The 17,367-nt window shown below is 41.2% G+C and overlaps 1 protein-coding gene across 10 annotated transcripts in view; it reads left to right on the top strand.

Moving 5' to 3' along the window:
* Positions 1-17,367, top strand: part of LOC118456097 (protein NLRC3-like) — a 559,092-nt gene that overhangs the window by 32,431 nt on the left and 509,294 nt on the right. Inside the window, exons 7-9 of one of the 10 annotated variants that reach the window (XM_087845759.1) lie at positions 1,512-1,685; positions 12,149-12,195; positions 12,344-13,734. The exons of 5 other annotated variants lie outside the window; for them this stretch is intronic. In XM_087845759.1, coding sequence (XP_087701885.1) covers positions 1,512-1,685; positions 12,149-12,195; positions 12,344-12,882 — 760 coding nt within the window. In that variant the 3' untranslated portion in view covers positions 12,883-13,734. Of the gene's footprint in view, positions 1-1,511; positions 1,686-12,148; positions 12,196-12,343; positions 13,735-17,367 lie in introns of those variants that run through there. 4 more of the 10 variants (XM_087845761.1, XM_087845758.1, XM_087845757.1 and 1 more) reach the window with 4 other exon arrangements.

Below are 17,367 nucleotides of genomic sequence, written 5' to 3'. Positions count from 1 at the left end.
ATCACCTGAGAGAGATGACAAAACACAGAATCACAGAGCATGAAACCAACTTTTCTCCTCCCAGAAGTTCAGTCACAGACCTGCAACAGAAACAAGAATCAAAGATTCAAATGACGCAGAGCATTCATTTACTTATATCCACAAACATGTCCTCTAGATATTCATGCTGTATTTACACACACATACAGAGGCTGTTTGTCTCTCACACACAGACAGGACACTGAGAAATACATCATGTTAAATATACCTGCAGGCTTCCAGCTGTGCACTTTGTCCCTGTTAGCTGGGATTGCCATGGCAACCTTGGTGTTGTGCGCGATGCAGGGACATGTTCAAAGGCAGACGTCTGGCAGCAGCATCATATTTGATGCACTATCTGTACTGAGTGTGCTGACTTTATTTCAAATGTCCCACTGCTGTGCAACATGAATCACATGTTCTGCACGTTTCTGTAACTCCCAGGTAACCATGGTTACCCAGCCACGCCCAGTAGTCTCCAGGGAGACCAACAGCAGGTTCATGTTGTAACACTGTGGCTTTCGTAGTCTCTCCTTTTTCTACAGCTCATGTGTTCTTCTTGTGATGGTGCGTCTTGAGGGAGGCTCATACATGCCGTAATTTGTTGATCCTAAGAACGTTCCTCAGACCGACTTCTTCAACAACACTAATCGGCCTGAAGTTTGTAGCTACTCACGTCACTGTGGCGTTTGTTAGCTTGTCTTTCTTTGGTTTATCTAGACTCCTCCCACAAGCTGATCCAACATAGTCTGCCCAAGCCTCCCACCGCTGTTTGTTTGGGTGATTTGTTTGCTGCCATCAACAGCGTGTAATGCATTTAAGTGATACTTCAGACATGAAGTACTCCAACGATAAAAAACTCAACTTTGCTTAAAAATAACTTTAGTTGTATCAACACTGCTCTCTGGAATAATTAGACTTTGGTGACAAACTGATGTGATCTCCATGTTTCCTTTGTTGGACTGTGGGCGAGTGTCAGAACTGAATGTACTGAGTAACATGTAGAGTTGATATGTGTCAGTTCCAGTTTTAGAGCTCTAAAGTGCAGCTATCATGTTAGGAATAGACAGTAAAACTGAGCACACTGAGGTCAAATCTTTATCCAGTTCATCTGTAGGCCGAGCTCAGTCCATCCATTTAGTGAAATGATGTTTAAAGGTCTCCTTGTTCTGTGAGCGTGCACAGATCCTGAAGCAGAAAGCCTGGGTTAACAGAGAAATGATCATCACTGTGATGATGCTCATCATCTCTGACTGGGATTTGAGGTTTTGTCAAAGCAGCAAAGAAAGCCTGGCAATGTTGGACTGGGTGTGGAAGCAGCTCCCAGTTTGAGTTCAGGAGACAGACACCCTCTCTACTTTGAAGATCAGCTTCAAACTTTCCTTTTTGATAAAGCTTATAGTTCGAGCTGGATCAGGTGACCCTGAACCATCCCTTAGTTATGCTGCCATAGAGATGGATAACAGACGGATTGTTGTTTTGTTTGTCTGCAGTCTGTCAGGATGTCTGATCACAGAGGAAGGCTGTACTTCTCTGGCCTCAGCTCTGAGCTCCAACCCCTCCCATCTGAGAGAGCTGGACCTGAGCTACAATCATCCAGACCACTCGGGAATGAAGGTGCTGTCGGCTGGACGGAAGGATCCAAGCTGGAGACTGGACACTCTCAGGTATGGAGATAATGTCTGATAGAGGAGGAAGAGCTGGAAACATTTCCTGTGTCCTTCACTCACTTCCTGTTTGTTTCCTGCAGATGAGACATGAACAATCACACATGCAGGAATATTTTCAGGGACAGACACACTAGTCTAGCTGGATAGTACATGGATATTTATGTAGGGGTCTCCAAGGAGTCTGTTTGCAGGAACATTAATGATAGGTGATAAGTCATGTTGAGAGTTTCATTAAAAGTAGACCTACAGTTAGGTCCATAAATATTTGGACAGAGACAACATTTTATAACTTTAGATACACTTTATTAGGTCACAGGTGTACCTGAGATAGTGGCCACTGTGTACCTAATAAAGTGTCAGCCATGTGTATGTTTCCCATGCTGTATGTCCACAGTCACAGTGACAGTCAGTGACACTGACAGAAGGATGAAACAAGGCTGTGAATCATTTCAGTCTGTGTGTGTGACAAAGAGGCAGACAGGAGCAGCTAACATTTGGAAATGGAAGCTTACTGGAAACTCTATATTCACAGCTGAATTCACAATAGATTTGTTCTCAAGTGTACATTTAGCAGCTAATGCTAATACTTTTTTCCCTTTGCTTTCTACAACTTGAGCAGCTTTGCTAAGTAGGCCACTTTGCTCTGCTAAGGATTTGTGTGACCATGATGGAAACTCTGATAAGCTAATGCTGCTAAGCTAATGCTGCTTATGGGCCCTGTTAGAATCAATATTTCATTTTCATTCTGTTGTTTGAGAACAATATTAACGTTTCACATCATTATTACACAAGAGAAAAGGGTATTAGCATTAGCCACTAATGCTTATTCACCTCAAATAAGCTTTAGCTGCTAATGGGAGCCTACTTTGCATAAACCCTTCACATCGTTATAATGCAAGGGAAAAGAGTCACTTATGGCAGCCTATTTAGCATTAATGTCACATAATTATAACACAAGAGAATATGGTATTAGCATTAGTTGCCAATGCTTATTCACCTAAAATTAGCATTAGCCACTAATGGTAGCCTATTTAGCATAAACGTCTTAATGCTAAATGAAGTTAATTAATGCTAAATAGGCTTAACTGAAATGTAAGTAATGTTAGCATCAGAGATGGGCAGTAACGCGTTACTAGTTACTATTGCAAAAACGGTAATTAGATTACCGTTACTTGCCCGTAGGAACGCTGCGTTACTGCGTTACTAAAACCGTGATTTTTTTTGCGAGAATGTCTCATGACATTGACGTAAGCAAGTGCGACGTTTGTGACAACAGCTGTGTGCAGATCAACAGTGGATCATGTATGTATGTGGCCCCCCCCCCCCGTAAACTTCCAAGCAAGCACTGAGTGCGCAGTCAGTTGAGTGCTTCCAAGCAATCAACTGACCGCGGCACACCTGCACCAGGGTAAACCTCCGCCTACCCTACTCTTGCTTTACAGGTGAAAATAGAGCAACAGGACCGTTAGTCTTTGATGTTATTTATTTTCTGCTGTGTTTTACTTGCATCTATTTAAAGGAGTGAGTGTAAACACACACAAAAAAAATATTTTTTGTGCTGGAATGTGCAGAAAAAAAGTTTAAATGTTAAACAAATTTCTTCCAGTCAGAGAATGTTGCATATAATTACATTTTTGCTTGATGAGAAGAAGAGAGTTTCTTTATCATCAGAAAATGTCAATGAGCTTGTGTGTCTTAGCAGCTGGCTCGGTGCAGAGGAGGAAGAACATGTCAAGTCAGAGGAAGATAAATGCAGTTCATGTTGTCAACTCAACCTGGACTATTGAAAGAGTTTTTCTTTGTCTTGTTTCTGACTGAGAAAGTTAAAAGATTAAAACTAATAAAACAAGTTTTAAAAGGGGACTTTTCCATTTGATTACATTTTATATGATGGATTATGTAGAAAAAGTAGAATTGGGCTGAAAGATCTATTGCTTTATCACCTATTCAGGTTGTAAATCGTGTTTTTAAAAAGTAACTAAGTAACTAAGTAACTAAGAAATTAATTACTTTTAAAAATAAGTAATCAGTAAAGTAACAGGATTACTTTTTGGGGCAAGTAATCGGTAATTAGTTACTGATTACTTTTGTCAAGTAACTTGACCAACACTGGTTAGCATTAGCTGCTGATATTGTTAAAAGGTAAGATAAAACATTGCTAGCAGCAGCAGATAATGCTAACACACATAATAATTAGCATTACCTAATAATGGCAGCCTTCTTAGCATTAGCTGCTTATATTGTCATAATGCAAGGGAAAAGAGTTGGCAAAAACATTGTTAGCATTAGTGAATAACGCTAATTCACCTAAATTAGCATTAGCTAATGATGGCTACGTACCTAGCATTAGCTACTGATATTGATTTAATGTAAGAAAATATGAGCATTAGCATTAGCTTTTAATGCTTTTTCATCTAAAATTAGAATTAGCCACTAATGCCGTCCTATTTAGCATTAACTCTTCGCATCGCAGGGGAAAAGTTAAAATTGAATAAAAAAAGTGTTCACATTAGCTACTCGTATTGTTAAAAAGTAAGAAAAAACATTGTTAGTATAAGGGGATAATGCTAATTCACCTCAAATTAGTATTAGCTAATAACGGTAACCTACTAGGTATTAGCTGGTCACATTGTTATAAAGCAAGAAAATTGGGTATTAGCATTAGCTGCCAATTCCTATTCACCTAAAATGAGCATTAGCCACTAATGGTAGTCTACTTAGTATTAACTACTCACTAATATAATGCTAATTCACATAAAATTAGCATTAGCTGCTTGCATCAGCCTACCTAGCACTAGCTGCAAACATTGTTAAAAGGCAAGGGAAAAGTGTTAGCATTACCCGATAATGCTAAACTCGCATCAAATTAGCATTAGCTAATAACAGCGGCCTTCTTAGCATTAGCTGCTCACATTGTTATAATGCAAGGGAAAAGAATTAGCATTAGCGGACAATGCTAATTCACGTCAAATTAGAAAATATGGTATTAGCATTAGCTGCTAATGGTTATTCACCTAAAATTAGAATTGGCCACTAATGGCGTCCTATTTAGCATTAACTCTTCACATTGCAGGGGAAAAGTTAAAATTGAATGAAAAATAGTGTTCACATTAGCTACTCATATTGTTAAAAAGTACGAAAAAACATTGTTAGCATAAGCGGATAATGCTAATTCAAATCAAATTAGTTATTAGCTTATAACGGCAACCTACTTAGCATTAGCTGGTCACATTGTTATAAAGCAAGAAAATATGGTATTAGCATTAGCTGCCAATTCCTATTCACCTAAAATTAGCATTACCTGCTAATGGCAGTCTACTTAGCATTAACTCCTCACTAATGTAATGCTAATTCACATCAAATTAGCTTTAGCTTTAGCATTAGCTGCTAGTATCAGCCTACCAAGCACTAGCTGCTCACATTGTTAAAAGGGAAGAGAAAACTATATTAGCATTAGCTGGTAATAATTATTCACCCCTAATTAGAATTAGCCGCTAATGGCAGCATACTTAGCATTAACTCCTCACATCGTTATAATGCAAATGAGGCTAACTTTCATTAAATTAGACTCCTGTTATTAGCTAATGCTATTTAGAAGTAGCTGCTCACATTGTTATAAATCAAAGGAAAACGATATGAGCATTTGAATCATATCTGTTATTAACCTCTGTCTCTCTTCCATAGCATGTCTTTTATCCTGTCTTCCTTCTCTCACCCCAACCGGTCGCCGCAGATGGCCGCCCCTCCCTGAGCCTGGTTCTGCCGGAGGTTTCTTCCTGTTAAAAGGGAGTTTTTCCTTCCCACTGTCGCCAAAGTGCTTGCTCATAGGGGGTCATATGATTGTTGGGTTTTTCTCTGTATCTATGAAGCGCCTTGAGGCGACTTTTGTTGTGATTTGGCGCTATATAAATAAAATTGAATTGAATTGAATTGAATTAGGTTCTAATGAGTATTTGACTTAAATTAGACGTAGGTGCTAATGGCGGCCTACTTAGCATTAGAAGCTCAGATGTAATGCTAGGAAAAAGAGTGTTAGCATTAGCTACTCACATTGTTAAAAAGTAAATGTTAGCATTAGTGCATAATGCTAATTCACATCAAATTAGCATTAGTCAATAACGGCAGCCTATTTAGCATTAGCAGATAATGTTGACCTTTGCCCACTGGAAAAGTTATGAACTAAAGATTTAGGAGTGTTTCTCGATAGCTTTTACTCATTTGAGAAAAAAATAAATTCTGTTATTAAAACCAGCTGTAAGGTTTATATTGTTGATTGTCATTTATGCTTAGAAATATTTACTCATATATCCTTAGAGTTTTATAATCGATTGCATGATGATAGAGTTTTGATCCTTAGTAGTCTGTAAAGACTCTGTGTGCCTTCCAGAGTGCTCTGGCATGCACACACCACTTGGGGCCATGAGAGAGGTCGTACCCTCTCTTACTGATTTATGGTGTAGGACAGGGGTCTCAAACTCAATTTAGCTGGGGGCCGCTGCAGGCAGAGGCTGGGTGAGGCTGGGCCGCATTAGGTTTTCCACAAGAAAGGCATGGTTAAAAAATTCCAATCTTCTCAAATCTCTTTATTTTTATTTTTTAACACAAAATATAAAAAATAAATAAACAAATTAAAAATTAATAAGAAAATAAATCAATCTGTAATACATAAATAAAATAATAATAAGATATTTTAGTCAGTGAACTTATGTGTTTTTTTTCAGTCTTCTATATCTGCTGTATTTAGATTGAAATGTCTGTATTAACAGTTCTATAACCTTCTTCTGAACATGAATGGAACACTGTAGAAAATGAACTGTTCTTCTGAACATGGCTTCTCTTGCCTACTCCTTGCTGCTAGAGATCTGGCAGCATTTCCTCTCGCATAGCTGAGCCAGATTTGGCCTGAGGGAGGAAGCAGTTGCGACCCTCAGTGTGTCTTGAAGATCATCATCCGTAAGTCTGGACCTGTACTTGGACTTATTGAAGTTCAAAGTGGAGAAGAGCTTTTCGCACAAGTATGTGCTACCAAAAAGGCACATGGTCCGCTTGAACATTCGGGAAAGCCGAGGGAAACTAGGGCTCAATTCTCTCAAAAATTGTCCAAGCTTGTCTGCTTTTCCACTCACCTCCCTGAACTTTGCTTTGAGTTCAGAGTTGCACTGCAGCTCAATGAGCTCCATTTGAAGCACAGAAGGGGCATCTTGCACATCAAAGGAGAAGGGGTCCGCAAAAATTTGAAAGGTGGCTCTGTGTGTCTTGAAGTCAGCAAATCTGTGATCAAATTCCTCCTGTAGCCTCAAAATGACATCAACATACTTGTCAGCACTGAATGGTGTGCCTGCATCCACGAGTGCCTTGCATGCTGGGAAATGGTTTGTCTGAGAGAGCTGAGCTTTCCAGAGCGCAAGTTTTGTGGAGAATGCTCTCACGTTGTCATAGGCAGCACTGACAAGTTGCCCCTGGCCTTGTAACGTCTTGTTCAGTACATTAAGCTCATGTGTCATATCAACAAGAAAAGCTAAGTCAATGAGCCATTTGGGATCAGTTAGCACAGGAACACTAACTCCATCCTTCTCCATGAAGGCCTCACTTCTGCTCTCAACTCAAAAAGTCTCTTTAATACATTTCCCCAGCTGAGCCAACGTACCTCAGTGAAGTCGAGCACATCCCCATATTCTGACTCCATTTCCTCTAAAAAAGCACAGAACCTTCGGTGCTTTAAGCCCCTGGATCTGATTTGGTTGATGCATTTCACAACAATAGACATCACATTGTCAAACTTCAGGCATTTGCTGCAAAGGACCTGCTGATGGATAATGCAGTGCAGAGCAATGGCCTCCTCCACGCCTTCCTCTTCCAGTTTTTTTTGAACAAGTGCCGCCAGTCCATTTTTCCTCCCTGTCATTGATGGCGCTCCATCTGTTGTTATTCCAACAAACCTCTTCCATGGCAAACCAACATTCTCAATGGCATCACACAGCTTGTGAAATATCTGCTGAGCGGTGGTCTGGCCATGCATTGGAATTACTGTGAGCAGCTCCTCCATCACTTCAAAACTGTCATCAACACCACGGACGTACATTGGGAGCTGGGCAGTGTCGGTGATGTCTGTGGTCTCATCAAGAGCGACTGAGTATACACTGAAACATTTGGCTTTCTCACACAGTTGGTCATAAATGTCACTTGACAGGTCAGAAATGCGATCTGCTGCGGTGTTGGCAGAAAGGCTGATGTTGCTAAACTGATCTTTCTTTCCCGGACAGACTATATTTGCAGCCTGCAATATGCACTTTTAGACAAATTCCCCTTCTGTGAATGGCTTCCCTGTTTTAGCAATCATCTCACTAACCACGTGGCTTCGACTGCTGCATTATTCTCTTTGGTTGCTTTCTTGAAGAAATCTTGCTGCCTCAGTAGATCTGTTTTAAGACTGGCAACCCGGTTCGCTCTCTCATCTCCCTGGTATTTTGCATCCACCTCAGCATGTCTAGTTGTGTAATGACGTTTCAGATTGTGTTACTTGTGCAGCGCAACTTTCTCTGTGCAAATAAGACAGGTCGGGGTGCCCCTGTGCTCAACAAAGAAATATTGCATTTCCCACTTTTCCTGAAATTGTCGGTGCTCATCACCAACCTTTCTCTTCACCGCAGGCTTTGAAAAAGACATGTTTGGGGCTATGTAACATTTATAATTCTACTTGGTGTCACTGTCGCATTGAAGTTTCAATCAAGCGTTTAGCCGACGGACGGGGAACGTCTCATCGCGTAGAGAACGTCATTTCTGCTTCTTTTTCTTGCAACCGTAGCATGGCGATCGGCAGATAAAAATTCAATTCAATTCAATTCAATTTTATTTATATAGCGCCAAATCACAACAAATGTCGCCTCAAGGCGCTTCATAGATACAGAGAAAAGCCCAACAATCATATGACCCCCTATGAGCAAGCACTTTGGCGACAGTGGGAAGGAAAAACTCCCTTTTAACAGGAAGAAACCTCCGGCAGAACCAGGCTCAGGGAGGGGCGGCCATCTGCTGCGACCGGTTGGGGTGAGAGAAGGAAGACAGGATAAAGACATGCTGTGGAAGAGAGACAGAGATTAATAACAGATATGATTCAATACAGAGAGGTCTGTTAACACATAGTGAGTGAGAAAGGTGACTGGAAAGGAAAAACTCAATGCATCATGGGAATCCCCCGGCAGCCTACATCTATTGCAGCATAACTAAGGGAGGATTCAGGGTCACCTGCTCCAGCCCTAACTATATGCTTTAGCAAAAAGGAAAGTTTTAAGCCTAATCTTAAAAGTAGAGATAGTGTCTGTCTCCCGAATCCAAACTGGAAGCTGGTTCCACAGAAGAGGGGCCTGAAAACTGAAGGCTCTCCCTCCCATTCTACTTTTAAATACTCTAGGAACAACAAGTAGGCCTGCAGAGCGAGAGCGAAGTGCTCTAATAGGGTGATATGGTACTACAAGGTCATTAAGATAAGATGGGGCCTGATTATTTAAGACCTTGTATGTGAGGAGCAGGATTTTGAATTCAATTCTGGATTTAACAGGAAGCCAATGAAGGGAAGCCAAAACAGGAGAAATATGCTCTCTCTTTCTAGTCCCTGTCAGTACTCTTGCTGCAGCATTTTGGATTAACTGAAGGCTTTTCAGTGAGTTTTTTGGACATCCTGATAATAATGAATTGCAGTAGTCCAGCCTGGAAGTAATAAATGCATGAACTAGTTTTTCAGCGTCACTCTGAGACAGGATATTTCTAATTTTAGAGATGTTGCGCAAATGGAAGAACGCAGTCTTACATATTTGTTTAATATGTGCGTTGAAGGACATATCCTGGTCAAAAATGACTCCAAGGTTCCTCACAGTGTTACTGGAGGCCAAGGTAATGCCATCCAGAGTAAGAATCTGGTTAGATACCATATTTCTAAGCTTTTCAGCGCCGAGTACAATGACCTCAGTTTTATCTGAGTTGAGAAGCAGAAAGTTAGTGGCCATCCAAGTCTTTATGTCTTTAAGACATTCCTGCAGTTTAACTAATTGGTGTGTGTTATCTGGCTTCATGGACAGATAGAGCTGGGTGTCATCTGCATAGCAGTGAAAATGTATGCTATGTCTTCTAATGATGCTGCCTAGGGGAAGCATGTATAATGTAAACAGAATTGGTCCTAGCACTGAACCCTGTGGAACTCCATAATTAACCTCAGTGTGTGAAGAGGACTCTCCATTTACATGCACAAATTGGAGTCTATTAGATAGATATGATACAAACCACTGCAGTGCAATACCTGTAATACCTACAGCATGTTCTAATCGCTCTAATAGAATATTATGGTCAACAGTATCGAATGCTGCACTAAGGTCAAGAAGGACAAGCACAGAGATGAGTCCACTGTCAGAGGCCATAAGAAGATCATTTGTAACCTTCACTAAAGCTGTTTCTGTGCTGTGATGAACTCTGAAACCTGACTGAAACTCTTCAAATAAACCATTCCTCTGCAGATGATCTGTTAGCTGTTTGACAACTACTCTTTCAAGGATTTTTGATATGAAAGGAAGGTTGGAGATTGGCCTATAATTAGCTAAGACTGCTGGGTCTAGAAATGGCTTTTTGAGTAAAGGTTTAACTGCAGCCACCTTGAAGGCCTGTGGTACATACATACAAAAAGCCGGTAGCAGTCTCCTATGTTTTTACGCTCGATGTTCATGTCTTTCATGACGACACGAACACCGTGGCGTTTGCAGATGGTACAAAGTACAGGGATTGCGAGAGCAAAGAAGGCGACTGCTCACGGCGCCGGGCTGTTGTTACAGGAGAAAGAAGTGGAAATGACACCGTGACATATAACAAATAACATCACCTGTTTCTGATGTTAGTTGTTTTGACTGCTTTTACATTATATTGAAATATATGTAATGTTCATGTATGCTGCAATGCAAACGGAGTGATGCAAATAAAAAACATCAACCCACAAATTACGGTGCGACCCTATAATTAGTCCGGGTTACCGGGGACTGTTATTGCCGATGAACAGGTGTTGCTATGTGACTGCAGACTAAATTGGGATGCATTGAGTTCATTACTTTTCTTTTATCCTGCCGCCTACGCATCACTTTGAGAGTTAATATGAGATCTCTCTCTGTGAAAAAATAACTAAAAATCCCACTGACGTGTGTATAAATCTATATACGTATAATGTCCCGCTGGGCAGCAACTTAAAAAACCCAACTTTTTTTGAAGTGTTGTGAACGCAGCGCGCTGGGGCGAATGTCCGCGTTTGCCCAATAGAAAGGAGGAAGCCAGCCAGGCACAGAAAAGAAAGAAACACTCCAGGGCAACGCTGCTGTAACTTTTACTCATTGAGAAATGTTTCCCTGCTTGCATCAAGCCCGGCTGGTGTCCCCTGAGATCCATATCCCACCTGATTGGTGGGTTAATTCAGCTCCGCACACAACACTGTAAAGTGTCATACATTATCAAACTAACATTAAATTTTCATATTAAGGTGGGGGCCAAAAACTATCGTCCCGCGGGCCGCGAGTTTGAGACCCCTGGTGTAGGAGGACACCTACTCTGTGTCTGGTTAAGTATAAGAGCCCTTTGTTAGGGGGACCACTGGACTCTTAGCACCAGCTTTGGGGTCACAGGGTCACACACACACACACACACACACATACACACACACACACACACATACCTACACTATGCACAGACTGGTACTCTTTGTTCATACCTGTGTAAGACGTCATATGTTAATGAACTTATGCATATTCATGTAACCTCAATAAAGAGCAGTGTTACGAGGGAGCAGACGAGAGCGACTGAGGTCAAGTGAAGGAACGGCGCTGTCACAGTTCTCTCCCTCATGAATTGTCTGGTTCCAGCGGTGGGTCTGTGCTAGACGACCCATCACCAGCTTTTTCCAGCTTTTTCCACTGGTTACCAGTACGTGGTAGAATCCACTTCCAGATCTTGTTGTTGGTCTTTAAATCTCTGAATGGATTGGCTCCATCTTATCTCTATTTAACAAAATAATCCAAGTCGAGCCCTCAGGTCTGCAGATAAGTAGCTTCTGACCAGAACTAGACGTAAAAACAGAGGTGAGCTTTATCGATCGCTGCAGCCAAACTCTGGAACAGTCGCCCTTCACATCAGGTCGTCACCAACACTCGACATTTTTAAAACCCGGTTGGAAACACATTTGTACTCTGTAGCTTTCAATTCTGACGAGTCTTTATAGTAATTACTGTGTATGTTTCCTATTTTATCTCTACTCTGTGCAGCACTTTGGCTCAAGCTGTTTTTAAATGTGCTGATAAATAAATGTAGATTTCTTTGAATAAAACAGTGGAGCCGAGCTTTGAGCTCAGTGTGTAACAGTGTGTGTATGAGAGCCATGTAATGTCCATGTGTGCATGCTGACTGTGCTGCTCTGACCCCCCTCCTCCTTTCAGGGTGGAGCCTGCTGGAGTCCGATGGTTGAGACCAGGTCTGAGGAAGTGTAAGTGTGTTTTTAATGGGATTCATGAAAACAAAGCAGCACACATTCAACCATCTTCATCATGTCAGGAGTCATCATCAAAGTGTCAATCAATGAACAGATGATGGATCAATAACTGCAGCTGGATTGTGTTTGTTCTCTCCATCAGATTCCTGTCAACTCACAATCAACACAAACACAGTAAACACAAAGCTCCAACTGTCTGACAACAACAGGAAGGTGACACATGTGGAGGAGGTTCAGTCATATCCTGATCATCCAGACAGATTTGATGTTTTTGAACAGCTGCTGTGTAGAAATGGTCTGACTGGTCGCTGTTACTGGGAGGTCGAGTGGAGAGGAAGAGTTTATATATCAGTGAGTTACAGAAGCATCAGAAGGAAAGGAGGCGGTAGGGACTGTTGGTTTGGACACAATGATCAGTCCTGGAAACTGTACTGCTCTGATGATGGTCCTCGTTCTGTCTGGCACAATGACATACAAACATCCATCTCCTCCTCCTCCTCCTCCTCCTCTTCTGTCTCTAACAGAGCAGCAGTGTATGTGGACTTTCCTGCTGGCACTCTGTCCTTCTACAGAGTCTCCTCTGACACTCTGATCCACCTCCACACCTTCAACACCACATTCACTCAAACTCTTTATCCTGGGTTTTGGGTCTGGTCTGGTTCCTCAGTGTCCCTGTGCTGAGTGGGGTGTAAAGAGTGTCTCCTGTTACAGAAACACTCTGGCTGTTGAACAGATAGTTCAGTCTGTACATGTCTGTCTCTTTCACTCACAAACACGTTTTCAGATTCATGGATTCAATCAGTTGATGTTTGAAACTCTTCTAAATGATTCCTTGTAAACTTCTTCCTCTTCAGTCACAAACAAACAGGAAGTGATGTCACATGTGTTCCTGTCCACACAGCAGAATGAGTCTATTGCTGACAGTGATGTACAAACAGAGTGAGCATTTCTGAGGCCCAAAATAAACTGAGTAGTTCACTGAATGAACAATGGACTGTGAGCTCAGTTCCTTCATCATTAGTATGGATTATATATGTATATGTATTATATTAGTATCATATATATCAGGTGCTGCTGCTGCTGGTTTCAGTCATTGTGCAAATGTGCTGTTTGTAAGGTTGTAAAGCTGCAGTCAGCTGAGACTGAAGAAGTCACCTGATCAGTGAGCAAACGTTTCTGAAAACGTCCAGATGAACAGAATCAACCTTTTGGGATCAGCCAGCAATGCAACATCATTGTTGTTCAGGTTCAGAGGTTTGCAGGAATGAACTGATGACCAGAAACAGCTGCAAAGTCCAATAAAATACCAGCTGGAGTTCAGCTGCATTTGAAGAAGTCAAAGAAAAGTAAGGATGGCAAAGGGCGATGTTTTCTTCCAAAGAACTGAAAACATGGTCGACGCCTCATTAGAAGAATAATCTGGACATTTGTGAGGAACTCTAACCAAGAAAGCAACACAAGAAAGCAACGTCAAACAGATTCAACAGACAGTTTCCATGACTGGAAGTGTTGAGTGTAAAAATGCTACATTGCATTATTGCATCCTCTCACCACAGGAGGTGCTGTTTGCACCACTGATTGCTGATCAGCTGTTCTCTGATGATCTGATTGATACTGTGAATAACGGGACTCACTGAACTCTGTGACACAGTGAAGTGTAACGGAGTTAAAAATATAGCAGAAAAACGTGCACTTACCTGTTCTTAATTATTATTTTAAGTGTGAATTTTATCATTTTTTTTATTATATTTTATTTTGAAAACCCAGAAACCGGATCTCACTCTAACGTTTAGAAGCTGCTAAGGCTTCCGCTCCTCACAGCGCGCGCTTGCACTGTGAGGGTAAGTTCTGTAATGAAAGGCTCAGGCATTTTTATGGTTTCTGGTGTGAATGTTGTTACATAAGTTGTACATGTCGATGTATATAGGTTCATATTGATATTAGAAAGTTTCTGTGTAACCGAAACAAAGGCTGGTTGCTGTTAAACAGTGTTTCTGCCGTATTTATGCTCTTTGGCAGTAAGCTTTTGTCAGCCCCCTAGTGGTTGCTGCGCATAGCAGGAAATGTGTTTGATTTACTGTTTTTCTGTGCTTTTTGTGATGTTGTTTTACATTGTAGGAGCTACAATTGCTAGTACCATCAGAAGACACCTGTTGAGTGTGTTTTATGTCTTCTGCAGGTATGTGAGCCGTTAACAGTCATCTTGTCTGTAAAGCACAAGCAAGTGAAAATGTAGTGCGCTACCGTTAATTTTTCACTAGAGGGCAATGTTTAGCCGGTGATACTGTTTACTGAGACTTCTGTCATCCTGTTATTTTGTTTTATACGATTGTGAAATGTATTTTATTAGTCATAAGATTTCTTTTTTTGTATACAAGTTCAGTGTGACAGACTGAAAAATGGGAGAAATTATTATTTTCCATCTTTTCTTCATTAAAAAGTTAATTGTAAGTCTGTCGAGACAGCGCGCGCTTGCACTGTGAGGGAGCTACAATTGCTAGTACCATCAGAAGACACCTGTTGAGTGTGTTTTATGTCTTCTGCAGGAATAAATCGTGAAAAGCCAACTTTTCTGAGCGTCTGTGATTTTTGAAGAGCTGGAAGCGTTACAGAAGATTACAGAGTTTAACTTCAACATCTGACTGACGTCACACAGACAGAAGGATGAACCAGTGAGGCACAGAACACAGTTACTGGAGATACTGGATCAGCTCCATGTGAACCTCTGATGGAGAAGCTGCTGACCTAGAGAAACATCAGGACATGACAGGCAGCTGCACTTATCTAACAACATGTAGCAGAGCTGATCTATGTTAGAGGATCTATCACAGCAGCTGAAGCCAAAGTCCAACACTGGATAGCAGCTGAGCCTGTGCTGAGTGTAGTGTTACAGGAAAAGGGCAGAAACACTGACACTGGTAGCTCACAGTGATGCTGACTGGGGCACAGAGCTGAATGATGCAGCATCAGGACACTGTTTCAGTCTGACTGACAGAGAAACCTGTAGCTGTATCTACATGTGAGGCAGAGGCTACACAAGCAGCTTTCTATGTTTCACAGTGACTGAGATCTTCAGTGGGGGTGGACATGCTCCTGTACAGACCTCTGAGGAGAACCAAGGTGCAGTCAAAGAGTCCAGTCTGTCCTCACAGATGTGAACATGTGGTTTCATCAGGTCTGCTGTCAGCTAGCAGGCTCACATCAGAATCACTGTTCCTGAAAAACACAGTCTGTGTGACATCATCAGTCAGCTGATCGTCCCAGATCTGAATGGTTTCTGTCTCTACTGAGGAAGTCAGAGAATATCACTGAGGTGTGGATCAGGTCTGAGTGAGCTGTGGAGGGACAGCTTTAAACAGTCCACAGGTCTCACGTCCTGCTCAGTCTGGTAGCAGATACCTCGTATTGTTCCAGATGTGCTGACATCACCAGCAGCAGCAGCACAGCTGTGTGATACGATGAATCTCAGTTATTGATCCAACACACAGTAAATACAAAGATCAGGATTTCTGAGAGTAATCATTATGAGTCTGAACACATGATCACTGAATGTTAGTCTCCACAATAATAAGCTAACACAACCAAACACAGCTTTCAGCTCTTATTTTGAAACTGGCTTATTTAGAGAGCTGTGATGTGAGCGTGCCTGGCTCGGAGGCACTTGGGTCAGCCTCTGTTGTTTAGAAGTGTTACAGACTGTGAATGACACAGACCTGTCAGTTTCCATGTTTGTGTGTAACACAGCTCAGGGGCTCCATGCTGAACGCATCCATCCAGTGTTATTGATCCAGTACTAATACCAGCATTGGGATCAATGCTACAATACACAATCACATGTGTCCACGTGATGTATTTGACCAGCTTTATTAATTAATGATCAATCAACTTATTTACTGCATCTGAGTCCTCATCATCAGTCCTCATCATCATCAATCATCTGAGGTGTGGACTCGAGTCACATGACTTGGACTCGAGTCATTAATTTTATGACTTTAGACTTGACTTGAAAAAATGTTGTAAGACTTGTGACTTGACTTGGACTTTTACACCAATGACCTGGGACTTCAATTGGACTTGAACCGGTTTACTTGAAAAGACTTGATATTTCACCCCAAATCTAAATTTTAACACGCATATTATATAGAAAGTGTGCATCATTTACTCAATTCATTCATTCATTTATTCAAACCACACTCTGTACATATGAATGCGTGAGCTGTAGCACAGCCAATCAAATTAACCAGATTTTTTTTAAGAAGAAAAAAACCCTCAAAAATGCTGCAAGGAGTTATTTTTTTCAGGTACATAAACTATGAAGTAGTCAACAAAAAAACGAAATGCAATATGCAAAACTACAGAGATGGAACAACTTCCAACTTTGTCCGACAGTTGAAGTTGCATAAAGAACGGTAGGTGGTGCTTCTCTTTTGCTACGATGAGATAGCTGACTTCATCTAACTTTGTGATGTCAACTAACTTTAATGTGTGTGTTGTCATGCTATTTTAAAGCCGGTCCTACAAGCGCATCCAAGAATAACATGCAGCTTATCTCAGAATTGTCGTAAAAATCACATGGTCTAATATTTACATTTAGCATATAACTGCAAACTTTCTTTTTTTTTTAAAGACTCAAAAGGACTTGAAATTCAAAGTTTCAGACTTGTGACTTTACTCGGACTTTTACACCAGTGACTTGAGACTCGACTCTGACTTGCCTGACATTACTTGAGACTTGACTTGTGACTTGCAAAACAATGACTTGGTCCCACCTCTGGTGAGTGACTGTGATGAAGATGTGCAGAGATCTGTGTACAAACAGGAGAAAGACTGTAAAGACTCTGTGCTTCTAACAGCCTCTGTTAACATATGTGAGGCTGTTTGTTGTTGTTGCCATGGAGCTTTTCACTGTTTGGGTCAGCAGGTCATGTGATCAGGTTTGTTCTGTGAAAGCTCGACGATGGTTCAGTGTCAGGGTTTGTTTGCATTCATCAATAAATATCTAAATAAATCAAAGACTCCATGTTTTTTCTTTCATCATGTGACCTCTGCTCATCGATCTCTGTGTGTATCAGGATACATTTACAAAATCAGAGTTATTACCTGTAATAAATGTGAAAGTAAAGATTCCTGCAGTGATAACCAGGCAGGACTGAAACACATCCAAGC

This window comes from Neolamprologus brichardi, chromosome 9 (genome assembly GCF_056152115.1).
Source record: "Neolamprologus brichardi isolate AB-2024 chromosome 9, ASM5615211v1, whole genome shotgun sequence".
NCBI lineage: Eukaryota > Metazoa > Chordata > Actinopteri > Cichliformes > Cichlidae > Neolamprologus > Neolamprologus brichardi.
Note: the sequence above shows the minus strand (reverse complement) of the source record. Positions and strands in the feature narration are given on the sequence as shown.